The sequence below is a fragment of the Lagopus muta genome, chromosome 1 (genome assembly GCF_023343835.1).
Source record: "Lagopus muta isolate bLagMut1 chromosome 1, bLagMut1 primary, whole genome shotgun sequence".
NCBI classification, from domain to species: domain Eukaryota; kingdom Metazoa; phylum Chordata; class Aves; order Galliformes; family Phasianidae; genus Lagopus; species Lagopus muta.
Genome location: NC_064433.1, coordinates 187,738,280 through 187,759,344, shown reverse-complemented (window position 1 = coordinate 187,759,344; position 21,065 = coordinate 187,738,280). Strand labels below are relative to the sequence as shown.

Below are 21,065 nucleotides of genomic sequence, written 5' to 3'. Positions count from 1 at the left end.
AGGAAGATTCCATCTGGCTATATTTACTCACAGAAATGCTATGCAGGAGTTTATTTCCCCATCTTCACACACACACACACGCACACACACCTTTGTGAGTGGTGGAAGTTCTTGACCTTCATCTCTCACTTCTAAGGCTGGCTGAATGAAGCCAGAAGGAGGCAGAGAGCTGCTTTTGTTAATTATTTGTTATTTATGCTCAGTATACCTAGGCGTTGCACTGGGCATTTTTTCTTAGATGAGCAAGAAAGGCTTTCCTCAAACAGAAGACAAAGGAGTTGGGAAGTAGGTGGGCTTGTCATCCTCTGAAGGTTATGAAAAAGAAGCTAAGCGACCTGCTCAGAGTTGCATAAGAAGGATTGGGATGTCACTAGACCAGCAATTTAATGGAAAAACATTGTGGTTTTTCCACAATTTATTTAATTGTGTTTTGCCACTTGCTAGAGAATTAAGAGGATAAAGGTGTTTATAAAGGTGTTTATTGTGGGAGCTATTGGGAATAGGTGAATGGTTGGACTGGATGATCTTTTAGGTCTTTTCCAACCTTGGTGATTCTATGATTCTATGATTCTATGATCTTCTCTCTTGGATCTGCAACTCTTTGGTTTCAGTTCTTACCTTCTCTCAAGATCACAGACAGCTCTGCTCCCTCTACTCCACTCTCATGAGACCACTTCTGCAGTGCTGTGCTTATCTCTGGGGCCACCAGCACAAGAGCATGGAGATGTTGGAGCAGGTCCAGAGGAGGTCACGAGGATGATTAGAAGACTGGAGCACCTCTCCTATAAAGACAGTCTGAGAGAGTTAGGATTGATCAGTATGGGGAAAAGAAGGCTCTGTGGAGAACTCAAAGCAGCTTTCCAGCATTTAAAGGGGTCCCATAGGAAAGTTGGAGACGGTGTCACACTCTATTTGTAGAAATAGGATAAGGGATAGTAGCTTTAAACTAAAAGGTAGATTAATTAGGTATAAGGAAGAAATTCTTCACTATGAGGGCAGTGAAGCCTTGCCAGAGGCAAGGACTTGAAACTGAATGGTTTTTAAAGTGCCTTTCAACCCACACTGTTCTATGATTCTATGACTTCAGTTTGTAGAAAGAACCATAATTTGAAAATGAGATCTGAGATTTTCTCCTACTGCTGTTTTATCCCGTTATTTTTGAATTGTACATAATAGTAATTATAGTAGTTTACAATGGCAGAAGGAGGCCTGAGGGTGTATATGATTTTGCTAAGGAAATTGGATCATGTGTCTAAGGATCATTATATCTAATGAAATAGTATGTCCCGTGGAACATGTGTATCACTGGCATTTAGTTTTAGCTCTGTGTTCTGTAATTGAAAAGGCAGATTTGAAGACTACATTATTAGATTTGAGATCTTTTATTCTTCACTGTTGGTTGAAAATTAAATAAAATAATCATTATAATAATGCAAAGAAATTATATGAGCCAGTACCAATAATCAGATTTTCTACTGTATGTTTTACTTACCATGGCATGGGAAGGGTGTGAGTGAGAATTAGAAAAAAAAAAAAGGGTAGGGTAAGTCTTCCCTAACTAATGGACTAGGCTGATTCTCCTAGGGTCAGATACTGTATTTATATTATGATTCACTGATATCATTAAGGAAGAAGAATAATCAGTCCTTTCAACTTGCCACCTATAATCTTGTGTTCCTGCTTGAAGTGTTGTGTTCTTGTGGCTTCTGAAACTAAAACAACAAAAAAAAGCACCAGTCCCTCTTTATGGAGCTGAAAAGGATGGACAAAAGGAGAAGCAAAGAAATAAAGTGGGAGTTCAGTGCTTCCTTTAGCAGTTACCTATGGAATTTTATGTTGATTCTCCCTTAATAATATTATTCATATCTTGATTTCTAAGCTTTGACTAAAGTCCGTATCAACTTTAGCTTTGTAAAGAAGATAGTAAGAAAGACATTAGATTTGATAATTTTAGCTTTTCTGCAGTAGAAAACATAACTATATTTGTGTAACCAGGGCTACCATACTAATAGGTTGCTAATGAGTCTAGAAGTGTCTGGATGATAACTAAGACCCACGGATTACTGTAGATTCAGTTTCATCATTGTCCCATGGAACACAGATCAGTTCCTTGTTGTTGAGACCATGGTTGATTCTTTAGGTAGTTTCTTTCAGGAGTTGCAAGTGGGCTAATGCATCCTGCTCTTTGCTGCTGTACTAGGCTGCTTTGGGTTTCTCTGCAGGGCACATATTGCACAGAACAGACTGAAATAAATAATCATTACCAGTTGTCACCTACTGTATTTCTAACAAATGACTAAGAGTTCTGCTTACAACTTGATGAAGCAATTATCAGTTTTTCAAGGATGTCTGCACTGTTTCTTGAAATCAGTGATCAAAAAACTCAGATGAAGATAGTCAAGTTTAGAACAAAGTTGTTAGAAGCCCCTAAAGGTTAGTATTTTTCCTTAATTAATCCAACCACTCATTTGCTTTGAAGATAGCAATAGCTACTGGTAAATCTCTGTGTCCCTGACCTTCCTCCTAAAAGGCAAAATCTTTCTCATATTTATTTCATCAGTGGTAACTATCCTGGCATGATAATAGCGTGTATTGTATTCTGTATTTTATGAACCAACTTTCTTCATAACTGAATTATTTCACAAATTCTAAAAGAATATATCCATTTTGTTACAGTATTTAGGTGAGCCAGCATGCTGTGGGAAGTGTTGCCTCAGTCAATTTTCACTCAGCAGTAACCTGCATGGGCGATTCAACTGACATGAATAAATTTAACTACATGAGTATTTTGGCTATAATGGAAATTGGATTACCTCAAAATTTAATTATAGACTTATACGCTGTGCTGAACTGAGATATGAAGTCCCTCCATTTCAAGGAAACAATAGCATGAACATTGTTTCTGGGGCTTATGTTCTTTTAAAATATATTGGGAATTAATTGTCTTTCTTCTTTCTTTTTTTTTTTTTCTTCTTTCCTTTTTTCCTGCTTTCTTTCTTTTTCTTTCCAACCTCGTACAGTTTCCAAAATACTTTCAATTACATGTTACTTTTCAAAGATACATGAGAAAATTTATTCAAGAACTTTATGAACTCATAGCATCAACAGATGTTGAGATTATATTGTCTTAGCAAGTCAAGTTCTCCATTTTGAGACTCCTTTTTAAGAGTTCTTTTCATCAAGAACTAGAGAAATAGTTCCATAAGTATTATGAAAATCATTGCAGCTTAGAGTAAAACTTCCTTTTCTGCTTTCTTGCTCATTAGAAAGCTTTACAATTTTTTTACAGTATGTATCTTAAGTAACTGTGTGAACACACTGTACTCAAGTATATATTGTCAAGTTCTACAAGCAGAGTGGCAATAATGTAATAGTGCTGATGCTATTAAATAAATGCTTTAATAGTAAAAATTCTCTTGTCTTGTCTTGGAAACAAGACTCAGAACCATTTCTTCACACTTGGAGTTGTTGGGTTTTTTGGTTTTGTTTGTTTGTTTGTTTGTTTTGTTTTGTTGTTGAAATAGTATAGATATAGATATAGCGTGTGCATTTCTAGCAAATTTATGATGAATCCATAGGAATTCTATCGGTACAAACATGCATGCACCTGCACGCTCCCATGTGTGTGCATGTTCTTCAATATTGTACTTATTTCTAACTAGAAAGTTACATAAACAATTCATCTCTGTTTGTGAGGGAATAAAAACCTGGGGTTCCCAAAGAATACATGTCCTAGCACTAGGTGAGTTCATCATAGTAGACTGAATGGGATGATTGCTGTCAGTGTTGTTTCTGCACTGATAAATTTTGTGTAGAAACAAAATACTGAAGTACTTCCATTATGGAGCAGCTTTTTATTATCTCACTCACATTCATACAACCATAGAGTTTGTCAGGTTGGAAAAGACCTTGAAGATCATCAAGTCCCACACTGCTAGTATTAATCTGTGTATGTTTTATTAAAGATGGCTTTACTATTTTAAAGTAGATAACTCTAAATGGCCAAATTTCAGATAGTAAAGTGAGATTCCTGTTGGAGTGTAAAAATCATTTTCCAAAGGTTTTTTTCAGTAAATAGATATATATGGCTTACTGATTTTAGCAAGTTCAGTATGATTCCATGTCCTTTATTGACTTGCTCCATAAGATTTGCTTTTTTTCCTTAACAGAAGGCTTCGGTAGAACCTTAATGAGAGATTTAGATATATAGAACTATCTAATAGTATTGATATTTATCAATGCAGAGCACAGCATATATGAAAACAAAAGAAATGTAGCCCTTATTTTTAGTGGTTTTATAATCTTTTCCCAGCTTTTCATTTTCATAACCAATCAATAGCTAAAATCTTGTTTTCATTCTCTCTATTTCAGGTATGACAATGAGAGTCAGAAGTGTGTCAAGAATCAGATATACAGCAATTTTTAATAGAAGGACAAAGCAGCTTAGGCTTAATTACTGTCCAAGAGAAGTAGTAGCAGGATGCATTCATGATTTATTTAATAGAATAAAGCAATTTATATTAGACCACTTATTAATTTGACAGCCAAACCAGACATTTATGCATTTAAAAAATGAATACTCCTGGCATTGATGAAAACCAGAAAGTCCACTTACTGAAAAAACTGGAAAATTTGCCATACAGAATTTATTATTGAATTGGGACTTTCAATGTTGTGCCCTTCCTAAAACAGACCAATTGTCAGTTGAAGGGTATTATCAATGCTTCTCCTAGTAAAGTTTCTTCAAAAATACTGATAACACAGAAAATCTTTGGTTTCAAATAATGTTTAAAGTTTTGGCTTCATTTTATTGTGGTTTATTTATTTATTTATTTATTTATTTGTTTGTTTGTTTGTTTTTAAGCAAAAACAGCAGCAAAAAAAAATCCATTCTAAGTTCTTGGAGTTAAAATAACCTTTTGTGAAAACCTCATTCTCCATTTACCTGCCACAACTTTGCAGCAATATACAAAACAGGGAAAATACTACATCTAATCAGGTCACTTTGAGGGTGAATAAATTAGTTCAGCCCCATAAAAATATAGTGACTATCCAAAATAAGATTATGAGGGATTCTTCTAGTATTCTATGAAAAATGTATGTTGTTACCAAACAGCATATCTTGGAGTCTACACTTAGAGTTGAACTTTGTACTTTGATGAATTAGAATTTTTTGGCTGTGTTGAAGAAGTAAGATAGATTTAAGAAAGTATTTCATGAAATACTGATCTCTCTGTATTGAATTAAATCAATAGATTTCCTTAAGAGCAATGGTAGTAGTCATACCATGCATTGTGACTCTGGTAACTGGATTACACTGTTTAGTACAAACTCTTTTAACTAAGTCTGTAAAAACAAGTTGTTTATTATTTCCATCACCCTAGTGGCTCGAACCCCAGTTTATGATGAAAGATGGTAGGTGTGAGTAGGCGTGATTTAGTTTGAATCCAGGATGTATTTTGGAGAATTCGTGCATTCTGTTTCCATCTCACTGCTGATATGGCATATTGCATCTGGCAAACTTCCCAATTAAGTGGTTATTGTTTTACTGACAAAACACTGCTCAGTCTAAAATAACACGGTTCTTTCTTTTTCTTGAAGGGTCAACGACTGCATCTTGCGAGTGAATGAGGTGGACGTGTCAGAAGTCTCACACAGCAAAGCCGTGGAGGCCCTAAAGGAGGCTGGCTCCATAGTTCGATTGTATGTTCGTCGAAGGAGACCTATTCTGGAGACCGTGGTAGAGATCAAGTTGTTCAAAGGCCCTAAAGGTAAATATGAAAATGAATACACGTCCATTTTAAGCTCGATGTTTAACCTCTCATAGATGAAACAGGACCTGACTTTGTTGACTGGTTAACTGCTTAACCTGTCAATTACAGAAATAGAATGAATTTAGGTTGGCAGAACCTGGATTCATGACTGCGTGTGTTTTCATTACATATAAAGGAATACAAGACATTGTGATTTGTGTGATGCGATGTTTCTTATAGAGATGGCTTCTTACCTCCAGAATAAATGCAAGATTCAGAAACTGTATGCTTTTCAATGATGGAAGATACATTTCTTCTAAACTTACTCTACTGAAATCATTGAAGTTCATCGAAGATGCTATAACATACTGAGTTTCTGAATTCTTCCTTTTTTAAAGATTGTTTCATATATATCCAACTTTTCCTTTCCACTTTCATGTTGATGCCTTTTCCTACAATTCTCTTTAGAAAAAGGAGACAGGAGTACTAACTTCCCAAGATACATAGAATAATTTCATTTTTTCCTTCAAAAAAATTCCATGGATGTCTAGGATAATACCTGCGCTCGCCAAAATCACCTTTATCATTTCTAACAGAACTTTATGGCTACCTATGGCTAAAAAGACTGACAGCATCAGTACAAATTCTAGTGTCAAACAGAAAGCAGGATATTATTTCTTAAGGTGAAATTATAACCATATAAAACTGTATGATATCACTTTAACTTTTGTAAAAAGTATTTAATTGTAGAAATTACTTTTTAACAAATTTAAATGTATTGTTTTTCCTACATGAAATTTCCCTCTAGCTATTAGCTGCTAGACAATGAGCTATTTTTCTTCATACCTGATTACTGGGCAAATAAAATGATTATTTACACAGTACACGGGAACAGAATGAACACGTAATATATTTATTTGTTCCATAACAATTGTTTCATAAGAAAGACTGTAATTAGTAGCATATGCATGAAATGAATAAATTTGTATGTCATATATGTCATGCACATGAGATTATTCTTCCTTTTTCATTTACATGGGATAATCTGTAGGTTTTTTTCAGTGGTTTCTCTTACCTTTCAAATTTCATGAATATTACAGTATATTCCTAGTAGTTTTTGATACCAGTAGTGGAGTCTTTTTGTTTCTAACACATGTGAAATTGCTGAGATTACCAATCCACAGTTCGAAAAGTGCACTGTTTCTAATATCCTCTATACTATGTCTCTTTTGTTCTCTGAAAGAGCACTAAATCTGCAAAAAGGCTCTTGGCAAACATTACAGTAAACTCATGGCATAATCCTGTCATTTTTGGCAGTAGGTTTCAGTACCAGTCTATTGCAGGATGCTTATCTACTCATAGTTCAGGTAATTTATCTGAGAACTGCTTTTTCAAACCTTTACTATACAGTGCAGGAACAAATAAGTGATTATAAACACAGTGTTTAATGCTTTTCAGAGCCAGATTGGGTCCTAAAATCAGTGAGGTACTCTTCATACAAACTCCTATCTCCCTACTCATAAGCTTATTCAAAGAGTAAGGAAAATGAATGTGCTTCTATACAAGGCAGTTGTGTTACACTGAATCTGGAGTTGTAAATATCTTTTTGGATAGTTCTTTTCCTGCTTGTCTCCTTCATATATTATTGAATTCATTCCTCACTGTTTGAGATTTTACCACAAAAGAAGAAGTACTGGCTTCTCTATAACCATGTAAACTTGGGGGTCACTACCTTGCCTGGATATGTACAGTAGATCATATCTTTCAGTACTTGAAGATGATAAAGAAGGAAATTTGCAATGCATTTCATTTAAATATTCCTTTAATTTCCTCTGAGCCATTCAGAGCAAGGGCATTACAAGATGTGAATCCATAAAAGTTGAATTATTTAATACATGCTGGCTTTTCTAGCTAGCAAGCAAAATATAAAGGACAAAAGTTTAGTGAGCCTGGTGATGGATAGGTTGACAGTTGGACTAGATGATCTTAGTGATCTCTTCCAATCTTAATGATTCTGCAATTCTGTTCTATGTTTTAGACCCTTCTGATTTCAGGCTTCAGTGCAATTGCACCTGATGTTTTATAAAAAGCTTTCTTAGCATCTTGCGTGATTAAAGGTATTTTAACTTCTTCACTTACCTTTTTTGAAAAAGAACTAAATAAAAGACACAAATGAGTTGCAAAATGGAAAACCAAAGTTCCAAACAGAACTGCAGCTATGTAGATATTCAGAGCTGTGCATTCACCAGTTCACCACACCTGATTGATAGTATGGACTGGTGTCTATATTAGGTATCTGGAAGGTAACTTCTAACTCTGATCATTACAGGATTGTTCTCTTTCATTTGCTTGGGAGATCGTGTTTTGAATGCCTCTTTTGTGTCTCCTCATTCAGTCTTAGTGATTCACTGCTACGGCTTTGCATAGCATTTAGCAAATGATCGGTGTTTTACTTCAGTCAATCTCAGGACCATCTACAAATTGTAGCAGCCAATGGCTTTGAAGTAGCTGATATTTGTAAAGGGAAAGGATATGCAAAGGACCTTTCTTGTAGGAAATCAATGGAATTTACACACTGTTGAAAACCGTGTCCTAAAATATTATTTTCTTCTTTCACTGTACTGAAACATAACAAGACTAACAGTAATGATAGTGGATTTTGGGTGCTACAAGATTTGCTTCTCAGGAGCAAGCAGACAGACATTCTGAACAAAGCAATTTAATGGTGGCATTTGGCTTTGTAGCATAAATTGTGGATTACCTTCATATAAGACCATGAAAAAAAACTTTGTTCTATGTATGAACAGTGAATTATGAACTTCAGCCACTATTCAGAAACTGCAGAGCTCAAACCAAAGGATTTCCACTGATCTCTGAGGTCAGTGGAATTTTCAGGAATTCCATGCCGTTCTATTACACTGTAAATCTGCTTTTTACTAAAATCAGAAGTATTAAATGATGTGCTTCCCATAACATTAGTTATAGAAATTAAACTTGTTTTTTTTTTTTCATTTTTGAAGAATCAGCCCACAACTTGGAAAAGTAGCATTGTTAAACTAGCAGTCAGAAACTACATATACACACAATTTACGTAATACTTTCTGTACCAATATCTGATAATTTAACCTCTGACACAATATACTAAAAGAATTATTGAAAAAAAAAAAAAAAGCTGAAAACGTCGCTTCCAGTAACTACAGCAGTACTGGGTCACATAATAAATTTCAGATCTCAGTTCTATAGGAAATGTAACATGTGAAAGAAAACACAGCTGCAGAAATGAAGCTGAAGCTCGGGACGTGTGAAGCAGAACAGCTGAGTACCGGGAAGCTTGAGTAGGAATGATGGCAGACTTAAAAACATTAAAAAAGAAACAATATGAAGTGTAGCCGATTCTACCATCTGGATCTGCTAGTGGCTTGAGAACAGAATCATACAGAAATAGGATTAATTTCCTTCACCCCTATGGTAATTCAGTAGTAACCATCAGTGTTTTAACTGCAGCAGTCTTGCAGCAGTGGCCACAGCTGCCATTTTATTCACTGTATTTTAGATGAAAAAGCTCTGAACTGAACTGCAGCTACATTTCTGTTCTGTTGTCTGTAAGCTTGCCTTTTTTCATTCCTGGTGAATTCAACCAACGATACATTTTTAGCAGGTTCACCCCACTCAGCTTTGTGCCCTTAAAGAAAAAAATCTGGGGGCACTTATTCCTCTAGTCCTTTCCGTCTGTCAGAATTAGGGCCTTTTGGGGATTTTTCATTGAAATACTTCAGGGTGTTATGTTTTGAGGCACTCCATTAGAAATTAATGCATCTGTTAATCACTGTTAGCCCAATCCTGTATCTCTCTGCAGATAGCTATCTTCTTTATCTTAGTTTACATCTTAAAGAGGAAAAACTAAGCTGTGGCATCTCAGTAAAATACTCAGAAATAAGATGGAATGAATATGAAGGACATAACATGCATGTATTTTTTAAATTACGTAAATTCATCTAAATATTAGATGAAGTCATTCAGCATAACCCGTTTCAGAGTTTCCATTTCATTGTTTTGCTGTGGTGGCCTGAAGTGAGTGTGCAGCACATGGGACATTTGCTCTTCACATAGCTAGCTGTTTAATTCTTGATGACAGTAGTTAAAGTGACTGGGTAATAACGAAGCTTCCTACTGTATCTGGAAAAGAATCACTATCTTTTAAGTAGCATATTTTTCAACCCCTTGCTTAGTTATGGAATTTTCTTGAAAAGATGCAGGCATTTTCACCATCAGTGGTTTCACTGCAAAGGTACCTTGAATTGTTACTGAAATGTTTTTCATTAACACAGTTTCACAAAAGTTTATACTTATGTCATTGGAGTTGACATGTTTTAGTTTGAATTGATGGCCTTAATGGGAGAAGCTTGTGCTGTGTTGCACTGATAGCATCCTGTCTTGCAATGACAAGTGAAGTAGTCCAAAAAATTGGGTACAATTATGTATGCTTTTGAAATTTGTTAAAAGTGTTACTTCTTAAAAAAGGTATTCAATTCAAGGCAGCAGAAGAGCAGCTTTTAAAAAATGTTTACAATTGCTGTTCCCAATAAGTAAGGAGAAATCCTATTATTTTTATCTACTAAAGCAAAGCCAAAGGTTACCTTTTCATCTCAGGTAATAGCTACAGCTCTTGAAATGGAACAGAGAGCTTTTGCAAACGAAGAACCTCAGTTACCAGTTTCAGAGAGCGCCAAGAGCTTTCTAGTTGTGCTGTCTGATAACTGTTTGCAAATGATTCCTTCAGAGAGACGATGGTGTGTATTTTTTTGTTATTATAGCTATCTCTCTAGTTTTACCCTGGCCTACTTCCTCTAATTTACTGGACACTAAATACTACATAGTAACCCTTACAACTTGAGGAGAAAGGGGTTGTATGGAAAGTTAGGCAGATGTTTTATTAATTTATGACAACCTGAAGCTTTCAAAACATTTTTAATTTCATTCTAAGAAATGTTTTAATAGTTCCAAAGTGTTTTCAGAAGAATGCAGCGTGTGATGCACGGACTCAGATGCGAATGATCCAAATCGTTTATTACAAGTTCTCACATCACTTATATATCTTCACATGTTTTCTTTTTCTAGCTTTTCCATCCACCCCTACAACTTTCCCATCCACCTTTGCATGTCAACAGAGCATTCTACAAAGCCCTCTTCAACCGTTCACACAGGCACTTTTCCAATCAGAGCCGTGAGACGTTCTTTCTTCTAGAGGTGTCCTTGGTTCTCATGCTGTTTATCTTGCTCCACGGCTTCTGCTCTGAACAGTTTTCCTTGTATTCCAACAGAAAAACTGTTTGTTTTTTTTCACAAACCAGAAACATTTTCTTATGGTCTTTCAAAAATTTTAGTCCTATGGATTCATCAGTTGTGAAGTCATTTCTATTTTTCATTGTTCTCCATCCATGCTGTGAGCTTTTTTATGAATCCTGATCTAAAATGGAGTAAAATTGGACAACTTTAAAAAGAGCTGTAGAAATATGAGAAAGCAGGCAAATTTTCCAAACTCTAGATTTAACAAACTACATAAGTTCTTGACTCTAATCTAAGTGCTTCATTTCATGTTACTGTAATGCACTTACCAAAGGAATAAATAGAAAAGGCACCACAATTGAAACTCAAATACTATTGTCTTTGTGAAATGTCTTTGCTTGAAGGGCCTGGCATTTAATCCAATAAGCAGAAAGTGCTCCGCCAAGCACTAAAACATAATTACCCAATTTTAAGATTGTGATTCAAAATAATCATTTATAAGTTAACATCACTAAAAGACATAGTTTCCCTGTAGGCTAAGATTGTCTAATATAAGAATATGTGAGTATCTGCATAGTTTATCACATGAATATGGTATTCTCTTGAAACTCATAAAATTAAGAACTCTGTAAGAGTGCTATAAGAGGTTTTGTTATTTCTCAGAAATACTTTAGTATATGAATGCTAATGCCTGATGGAAGAAATCATGGCAGGATATACCAGCATGTTTGTATTTCTGGCTCATTCTTTGTTTTTATAGAATCAGAGAATCATAGAATTGCTCAGGTTGGAAAATCCTGATACGATAATTTTGACTTCTGTTTTTTATGTTTCACTGACATTTTCCACTTACGGTAATTTTCCGTTTCCATTTTTCTCTTTGCATCTATTTTATATATACCTATTTGTTTGTTTTGTGTTTTTCCCTTAAAACCATTCCATTTTTAAAACCTCTCCGGGACTTCTGGGTTAATATGCAAAACCCACTCCTCATCTGATAGTAGATTTTAATATCAGTTTCCAGAAGTCATTCATAACAAATGAAGTTTCTACTGAAATGAGCAGTACTTTCTGCAACTCCATCACGATAACAATTTCTGAAGTGGCGCAGTAGCAATTTCAAAGTGCAGTGCTGTATTTTAATAGCCAATTGAGATGACTATAAAAATCCAGCACTGAGCATTGAGATTGTTACTAAATTGCTTCAGCAATACTTACTGATGAGGCAGCTTCAACAGAATACAATTCATCTTAATGAACTGTGGCTGCAATAGAGTGAAAACAGCAGCAAAGAGAAAGATGTGCAGGTAGGTTTGGATGCCACAGAGCTCGTCTTTGAGAAAGAAGCAGCTTTGGCTAGCTTCCTTTTGTCTTCACTAGAGAAAAAAGTAAGACTGTTGTTACAATTGCAATTAAATGGCAGAACGTGGTATTATCAAATTGTTGTTACGGTAGATCACATTTAGCCGTGCCTGGAGCTGATTAATCTGTTGACATTTCAATTCACAGAATCTTTAGTACTGCTTTCTGAATTAGGCATTTCATATTACTATCCATTCACCTTGATAATTTTATCAGCTCTGGCTCTAGACAGCAAGTGGTACCATGCAGCAGTGTGTCCTCGTTTTCTCTGATACTGTCAATCCTTCTATTGTGCTAAAAGTTACTTCTGTAGCCTTTGGTGAGAATTAAGAGGAGTTTGTATGCTTTATGAGGTTCCCCCTAGAATAGATCTGGCAGGTTTACCTCTATAATCTCACACAGGAAAGCTGAGGGAGAAGAATGGTGCTTACTTTTCTTTGTTCACTTCTTTTACACACAGAAAAAGGTGTGCTCAATTTCTGTTCTCAGCTGTTGTATCAGTAAGGGACTATTTTAAAAATACTCCTTGATTTATCATAAAATAATAGAATATTCTGAGTTGGAAGGGACCCAACCGTCTCTGTACTGGTGGCAGTCCTTCAAAGGAAATTACTAAATGCATTTTCCAGCTACCTACTGACTGCTGGGACGTTGTTGGAAAGTTCTTTGCAGTATCTTTTGTCTTTGGCTTTTATGGAAAACTAACATCTGAGCTTTGAGATGTTTTCTTGATGCCACTGTTTTTTTCTCTGTCAGTTTTAGTATTTCCAAGGTTGTTTCACCACCTCTACAAACTTCTTGTGGCTTTTTTTTTCATCTAAGACAAATATTACACTAATTCCCAGTTAATCTTGGTTAGTTTCTTTTCCCAGTAGAAACATTTTCTTCTGACCAAGTGTAATGTAATTACAGCCAATCTTGTAACTACAACATATCTATGTTTGTTTTTCTTCTCCTTTATATTAAGAATTTCTTGGTCAGAAAATATTTTTGTTTCCATCCCCACTCTACAGTACTGTGTAAGATTTAAAAGGGGAGCAAAAGAAGAACCCTTTCATTATGTTTCCCGTCGCTGTTTTCATCAGGCCAAAATGAGAAAGGGAGGAGGTCCAGCAGACAGTGCAGCAAAATGCTAATTATCTCATCACCGTTTCCAGATGCACAATAAATCAAAAGATGAGGAAGGAGAATGATGTCATTTGCTAAACTACTAGGCTGGGTGTGGAAAGAAGTCCTTCTCTAGACAGAAGGCCAGTATATCTTTTCTCTGTGTTCTTAGTGGAGGAGTGAGAATTGTCTAAGGAGTGGCAGCTTCCTTGCTTCTTTTTTCACCACCTATATGTTCTTTGGTTTAAATTCCTCAGGTGAGTTTTAGAGAATGATTATCCTTGATCTTTCATCGCTTTAATAAATAAACAATTATATGACAGCTATTGCTTTGAGCCTGATATGACATCTAGATGTAACAGAGGATACATTAAGGCTTTAGCATCCTTTGTGGAATCTGTTCACTGACATGACATCTGTCACTTGCAACTGAATAGTCGGAGAATCCTTAGGGCTGTTTCTTTGCAGAGCTTCATCCTTTCTTGAGTATAAAGCCAAAAGTGCAAATTAACCAGGTGAAATTACAGAACAGAGATTTCATCCTTTATTGCTCAGTTAACTATCTACATAACAATTTCTGTCTTATTGATAGTTTTTCAGGTGTCCAGATCTTTCTCAAGAAATCTACTCACTGAAAGACAACATGCATCAGCAAAATACTGCAGTGCCACTAAATACATCTTTAAAAGAATAAATTGTATTTAGTTAATTTTTTATGTCTTGGAGAGCTGTAGATATTCACTTTTCTTGTATTCAGTTTTTGTTGTTGTTGTTGTTGTTGTTTTTGTGGTAATTCTAAATACAGGTAGACAGTCTTCTGAGGCAGGCTTCAGAGATTTAGATGATGGTAAAGTTAGAAAGCTGGGTGAAGCTTTGAAGATTCAAATGATGCAGCAAATGAAGTGTAAGTCTGCAGCCTATTTAAAAAATATTCAAGATTCTCAATATTTTTCTTTCATTTCCACTAGTTGAAAAAAAGGAAGGCAGTATATTAAAAGTGTCTCTGAACATCTGAAGGAAGTAGCTGGCTCAGTCAGGAGCCAGACACCAAAGAGATTAATTGCATATAGTAATTCATCTGTCAATTCCCCATACTATATCCTGGCCCTGTCTGTGGGTTTGTCATCCTCATTTTCCTTTCAGTATTCTAAAGTTTGTCTATGATTGTTGTGAGCTGCAATGAAAACAATAGGTTTCTTTTTAGATGATAACTATAAAGTAGCAATCAGATCTCAACTTGTCTAAAAGAAACTTCCCTTCAGTATTTTAGCTTTAACTTATTATTTGTTAATTCAGATAATTTGTTCAACAACTTTGGAAAACTGCACTGCCTTCACCTGTAAGGATCTTCTGTTTTGCTTTGTTTCTTTAATTATATGTGTATTTCTAGAGATGGCAATCTTTCTTTTGATTTAGACAGAAGATTCCTTTGCCTTTTGCCAGAATGAAATGATTTGTGCAGATGGCCCTACGTTCCAGTTGTGTTATCTTAAGATATGAGTTGAAGAAACCCTAAGCTCTGGGACTCCAATGCACAAAAATTGTGGTATTGTATCTGCTACCTCAATACATACAAAGGTCAGCTCTTCTGGACATCTTGGAGAGGTTCTTATATTGCAGATGAGGTCTGATCAGACATTGCAGAAGCAAAGTTTAGTCTTGCTGAGCCAAAGTCTTGTGATCCCTGGCACATAGTTACTTTTCACTTGTTTTTCAGGTAAGAAGGAAAGCCGTGTGATTCCTGGGAATGTCACTTCTTTTTCTTCTCTTTCAGAGGCATGTTTAAGATGTTTTCTGCCATCTGGGACAATGGCAAGGTGATCAGTTTTTCTCAGTGCAAAACATTTGGTGTCTGGAAGGCAAAACAGTAAAAAACACCTTGTGACTTCTTCCAGAGCACATTTTTATCTGTATTTAACTCCCTATGAGAAAGACAAGGAGAAAGCTCTGCCTCTAGTTTGTATTTTCTAAGATAAATGTACAAGTGAGAGCTTGCAAAAGCAAGTTATATCTGTTGAACAAGAAACATTAGCTCATATACTTAAAGTATTCCAAGAGCATGAAACCAAAGGCATGTTGGCTTCTGGAATTTCAGTAATGATTTCTATGAACAAATAAGAAGCCTGCTCTTGGATTCTTTAGAAAGAAGCTTGTCTAATCATTTCCTTTGAGAAAGAAAAAACTGGAAAGCAAGATCTTCACAATGAACACAATATAAAATAGTGTACAGTGACCAAAAAAAAAAAAATTCTTTAGGATAGGACAAAAGAGACAACACAAAAGCTAAAAGAACAATATCCTCTGGGCATGCTTGAAGATTTAATTTTGGAAATTGATTTTTGCAAATAAGGATCTAATTGACTTTTTCCCCATAATCTGTGTTCTGGCTTGGTTTGGTTTGTTTGTTATGCAAAACAGGGTTTGGATGTCTTCTGAAATGAATAGAGAAACAAAGGAAACTGAAATGAGGAAGCATAAATTTGCAGTAGATCATGTAGTAAAGTTGTTTAGTGTAGGCACATTTATGTTTCCTCTACTGTAGTCAAAAAATGAACTCAGTTTTAATCGTAGGCCAGGGGTGAATCTTATCTGTAGTCTGTAAGTTGCATATGAGCTGTTTTTAAATTGTAATGATTGTCAAATGCTATCGCCAAAATTTCCTGAAAGTTATTTTAAAATACTTGTCAATTCCATATCAGCATGCACATCCCCTCTGTGATGGAGTAAAACCAATTGTAATTTAGAGATGTGCTTTGTAGGTACAGAGGGAATGCTGAGATGACAGATGCTTTTGAAGGAAGACATAAAATGTGTCTACAATTTGGCTGGCATAAGTTTTCACAGCAAGGTCATCTGTATGAAGAATGCTATCATGATTAACACCAGTGACAGCAGAGTGAGACTTCAGCCTGAAATGAAGAAGAAGCAGGCCAGGCAGCACTTAAATATATTAGACATTTTTACACTTGCAGGCCCTTATGATTTTGATCTCAGACCACTCAGACTTAGCTGATCAAATCAGTGCTAACTGGGGTTTCTTTTATACACTGTGCAGAAAAGGCAGAGGGAAAAGCTGCCAGGTGCAAACAGAAAGCTCATTTTCATTGAAGTCAACAAGGGAAGGCAAAAGAGTATAAAACCATTAGTTTGCTTTCAAAATCCCAAAGGAATACCAGAAGACTTACTGAATCCTTTTATAAGTACCTAGAAAAAAATTTGAGGAGCGATGGTTCGCAAAGGATGTAATGCTCTTTTGCAGCATTTTTTTTCATATATTTTTCTCAGATGACACTGTGTGCTGGGAGGGGTTAGGACTGAAAGTCATCTAAAAAAAAAAGACATTTTGCTGAATTGTAATTCAGTAAATTCAGTAGGGACAACTGCAAAGCATTCTCAGTAGAGATAATCAAATAATGCAATAAATAGTGCTTTACAGAAAACTGTCAGGACACGAATCCTGTAGCAAAAGATCCAGGACTTTGTTAGCTGTAGCATCTTGTCTTTTAAACATCACACTGCGATGAAACATTCAAACTCTATATTGGGATTTATAAATTGAGGTATAGTTTATAAGACATGAGAAATCCTTTCATCCTTCACAGGTAAAGACTGAGCTGGAGAGCCCAGGCTTTGAGATTTCCACTTCAATAAAGGTGTGGACCAGCTGGAAGGACTCCAGGGGAAAGCAGTAAAAATGATCAGAGATTTAGAAAGCCTGTCCTACAAGGAAGGAATGAGTGATCTGAAGTCATTTATCTAAAAAACCAAAGACTTGGAAGGGGGGTTGTGGGCCTCTAACAATACTCTTCTTGCTTTGTAGCACATCGTTGAAGCGTGATTTTTCTCTGTGTGCCTGGTAGGAAGGGTGTAGAACAAAGCATAATAGACAAATTACAATAAGACATGGATTGGATTTAACAAAAAATGAGGATTGTGATATGATAGATTACCAGGCAGGTCACCATGTCCCTAGAGGAGGAAATAACCAGGTGTTCTGTGTAGCCATTTGTTAGCCATGATGCAACTATCTTTGGCTCTGCCTCAGGCCAAGGAGGCAGAATAAATGATCCATGGAGTTTCTTCCAGCCCCAGGACTCAATGGTCATAAAAACATTTTCTCATTTCAGCTCAGTGTAAAGACAAACAGTAGACATAGGGCTATTACAATCCTGCACCTGTAGAAATAAAAAAGGTGTCTTCCAGGCAAAAAAAAGACACAATTCCTGCACTTTTTCTCAACTGTAATTTAGTATTTTGATTTCCATCTTCTTTATTTTACTTATGGCTAGGAGAGATTAAGACACTTTTTAGAAAATACACTTCTTCACATATAATATTTTGAATAAATACTGGAACATGCCATGTCAGCCTGCATATTTTCAGTTACATCCAGGAAAGATTTCTCTGGCTTTTCAACTTTTCTGTTGCTCAGGTCGGGATCGTGCTCCTTAGGAACACTTTGGTCAGATATATATGGCCAGTTCTTCGTTAAAAGCTCTTCTCACATCAGGTTTCAGTACTTGGAGGCTGGCCAACACCCCACTGCTTTGGACTGTACTAAAGCTTTTAATGCTAAGTCTTGACTTCAGATAAAACACTTTTCTCCAGCTCTTAACAGAGTTGGGTTTCTTTATAGCTAAAATCTGTCTTATAGGCTTTGGGTTTTGTGTTTGTGGGTCCCACTGGGATGAATCTTTTCTTCCAAATAACTGCCTTAAATTTCCAAGAGATGGCCAAGAAGAGGTCTGGGAATAAATCAACAGTTCAGTGCATTCAGTCTTTTCCCGAGAGTTTCACTTTTTATCAGGAATGCTGTGTACACCATTCCCAGAAAAACAGCAGTACACCCTACCTCTGACATTGCAGAGAGATTCAGGAGCTGTTATTAATTGAAACAGCTGATGGAAAGACCACATTAATACCCTGTGATGAGCCCCTCAGAGGATTAGTAGCAGGGACTTATTTTTTACTGTACCTAATGAAGATGCCTGATAAAAAAATATCCGGAAAACCCTTATTCAGAAAAAAATCTGTAATGCAGATGAAAGAATGTGGCCTGAAAGAATCATATTAAAATTTTATAGTTGCGTTTTCACACTGTCAAGCATAAGCTGTTAGAAAATCTTATGTGCTCTGGGATGAATCTGGAAAGATCTGTATTTCTGAATGCAGATTTCAAATATGGGTTCACATTACTATTCCATTCACGTTTGTTGGAGCATAATTCCCTTTTCCAACATTTAGTACAATTTCTGTTGAGACATAAGTGTTTTATTTTACTCTGTGAGTGAAGGATGCATATCAGCAGCAAATAAAGGCTTTTTTTTTTTCATTTTGTTTTTTTTTTCTTAAGAGATCTGCAAGAAAGCATCAGTAATAAACAGATCTAAGGGACCAAGGGATAGTTTGGGTAGAAAAGTCAACACAAAGAGCAATGGCTCTTGAATCCATTTTCAGAGTACCTTCACCTGATTACTCTAGTGCAGTAAGCACCATCTGTTTTTTTCTGTGTCATTTATGTACTTGCAAACTTTGAACATCAGAGCTCTGTAAATTGCCTTATATGAAAAAAAAAATACTTGTCAATTTATGACTTGATTTTTAAAGAGGAAGCAACCGAATGGATGACAGATTATTTTTGGATTGATTGCAAATAGATAAGAGGCTACAAGATGAACTGTGTTTTCATTTTATATTTTCAGGCTTCAGTATAACTGGCAGAGAGCTTTTCAGGAATGCATTTCTGTTCAGCTTTGCAACATGGGATAAGACGATAAATGCTAAATTCCCTTCATCAGATGGAGTACGAACAAAAGGAACTGATGAGTCTTTCCCTGACATTTGTGGTTGTTAAATGGATCCTAAACTGACAGACTACTCCTTCTGTCTCTATTTAATTGGTGAAAAAATATTAAATGTTTGTCTAGAACAGCTACCCAGCTTAAAAGCACTGACCCAGCTGTAATCAGTTGAAAGTACATCATTTAATATTACATACAGAAAATACCATTTTTTTGTGTGAATTATAATAATTATTTCCTGTATTGAGTCTGTAGATTTCAATAATGAATCTTGATCTGAAAATGGTGAGAAAAGCACAGCTTCACATAGTATCATGATTTAAAAATTGAACATCTCATCAGAAAGTAATAACTTCTTTAAAACAAATCTTGGTGTGCACATCTACAGGATCAGGTGCTTTTCACTTTACATTATTAGAAGGTGAAATAATTTGTGCTGCTGTCAGTAATTGCAGTAATTAATGGTAAACTAAGCTGAAAATTATGTAGGTACTATTTTTTAATGACAACCAAACTATGATTGACTGTCAGCATAGATTTGGTTCCCATGCTTGAAACAAACTGTGTACTTCAAGCACGGAGAGTGAACCTTAATTCATAGTTTGTACCCAAGACATTATATATTGTTAAAGTAATAGCAGACTCTTTGGATCTCGTCAGTGCATTCAAAGTTTCCATAACTGCCTGCTTGTCTTAAGTCACTGCATAGGATCCATGCAATGTTGTTCTGTTGCTTAAATCCAACAATTACATTCTTGAATTTACTTGCAATAGAACAGTAATTAAATAGAGTTAAGTGAAATAGAAGACTCTAGCCAGCACTGGAAGGGAAGAAAATCTTTAATATTTTATCCAAATTGTCTGATAGAAAGAGGAGAGGATCAGGAAAAGAGATTTCTCTTGGTTTTAGAACAGCAATTCTGCCATATTGATACCATTTCCAGGTACCTCTGCCTCAGTTTGAAAACTTTAGAGAGAGGATTATCAAATAGATCTCTAGGGAAGCCCGTATTTTGAACAGATCATAAAGTAAAAATAAATACAGCCACAAAAGCATATTTGTGGTAATGTGGGTAGTTGTCTTAAAAACCTGTACTAGAAAAGAAAAAAAAAAAAAAATTCCTACTGCATTCAACCCATGTGCAAAAGCATTCCCTGAATTAAATGCCATTCTCACAGGGCAACCAGTGGTCAGTAAATTCAGCTTTCTCAAGCCCAGTACTTCTCTTGAAAGGGTGAGTAAAGGTTTTATATTTCATTCTCTAATCAGGAAATGTTCATGGTACCAATATATCTGTCAGAGCAAAAATTGGAGAAATGTTGAATAAGCACCATTATTTCACCCTTTTCTTCCCCTACAGCAATATCAGACATTTCAGCCCTCGGGAGAATTACAAAGCTGTAATTGCTAACTGCTCTTTCTCAAGTTTAGGAGAGCAGTTTTATTGCTCCCTTTCTACCCAATAGACCTCATGCTGTAATGGCATATTTTCACAAAGAATTTTTCATGTGCTAACCTAAACAGATACTTCTGGCCTCCTATCCTCAGCTTCTGTCCCTGCATCCCGTAAGTTGAGTTTGCTGGGCAAACTTGCTCTGTAATTTGTCAAGATCTCTTTGCAAGTCCTCTCCACCCTTGACAGTATCAACAGCTCCTTACAACTTAGTATCAGCAACAAACTTGCTCAGAACAACTTCTGTTCCTACATACAAGTCATTATTCACCACAGCAACAAAAGTCTTTCTAAAGTGCCTC

The 21,065-nt window shown here is 35.8% G+C and overlaps 1 protein-coding gene across 27 annotated transcripts in view; it reads left to right on the top strand.

Annotated features, from left to right (window-relative positions):
• DLG2 (discs large MAGUK scaffold protein 2) overlaps positions 1-21,065 on the top strand; it is a 994,028-nt gene that overhangs the window by 669,573 nt on the left and 303,390 nt on the right. For all 27 annotated transcript variants that reach the window (XM_048939920.1, XM_048939896.1, XM_048940083.1 and 24 more), the window contains one exon: positions 5,602-5,771. In XM_048939920.1, coding sequence (XP_048795877.1) covers positions 5,602-5,771 — 170 coding nt within the window. The remainder of the gene's footprint in view (positions 1-5,601; positions 5,772-21,065) is intronic.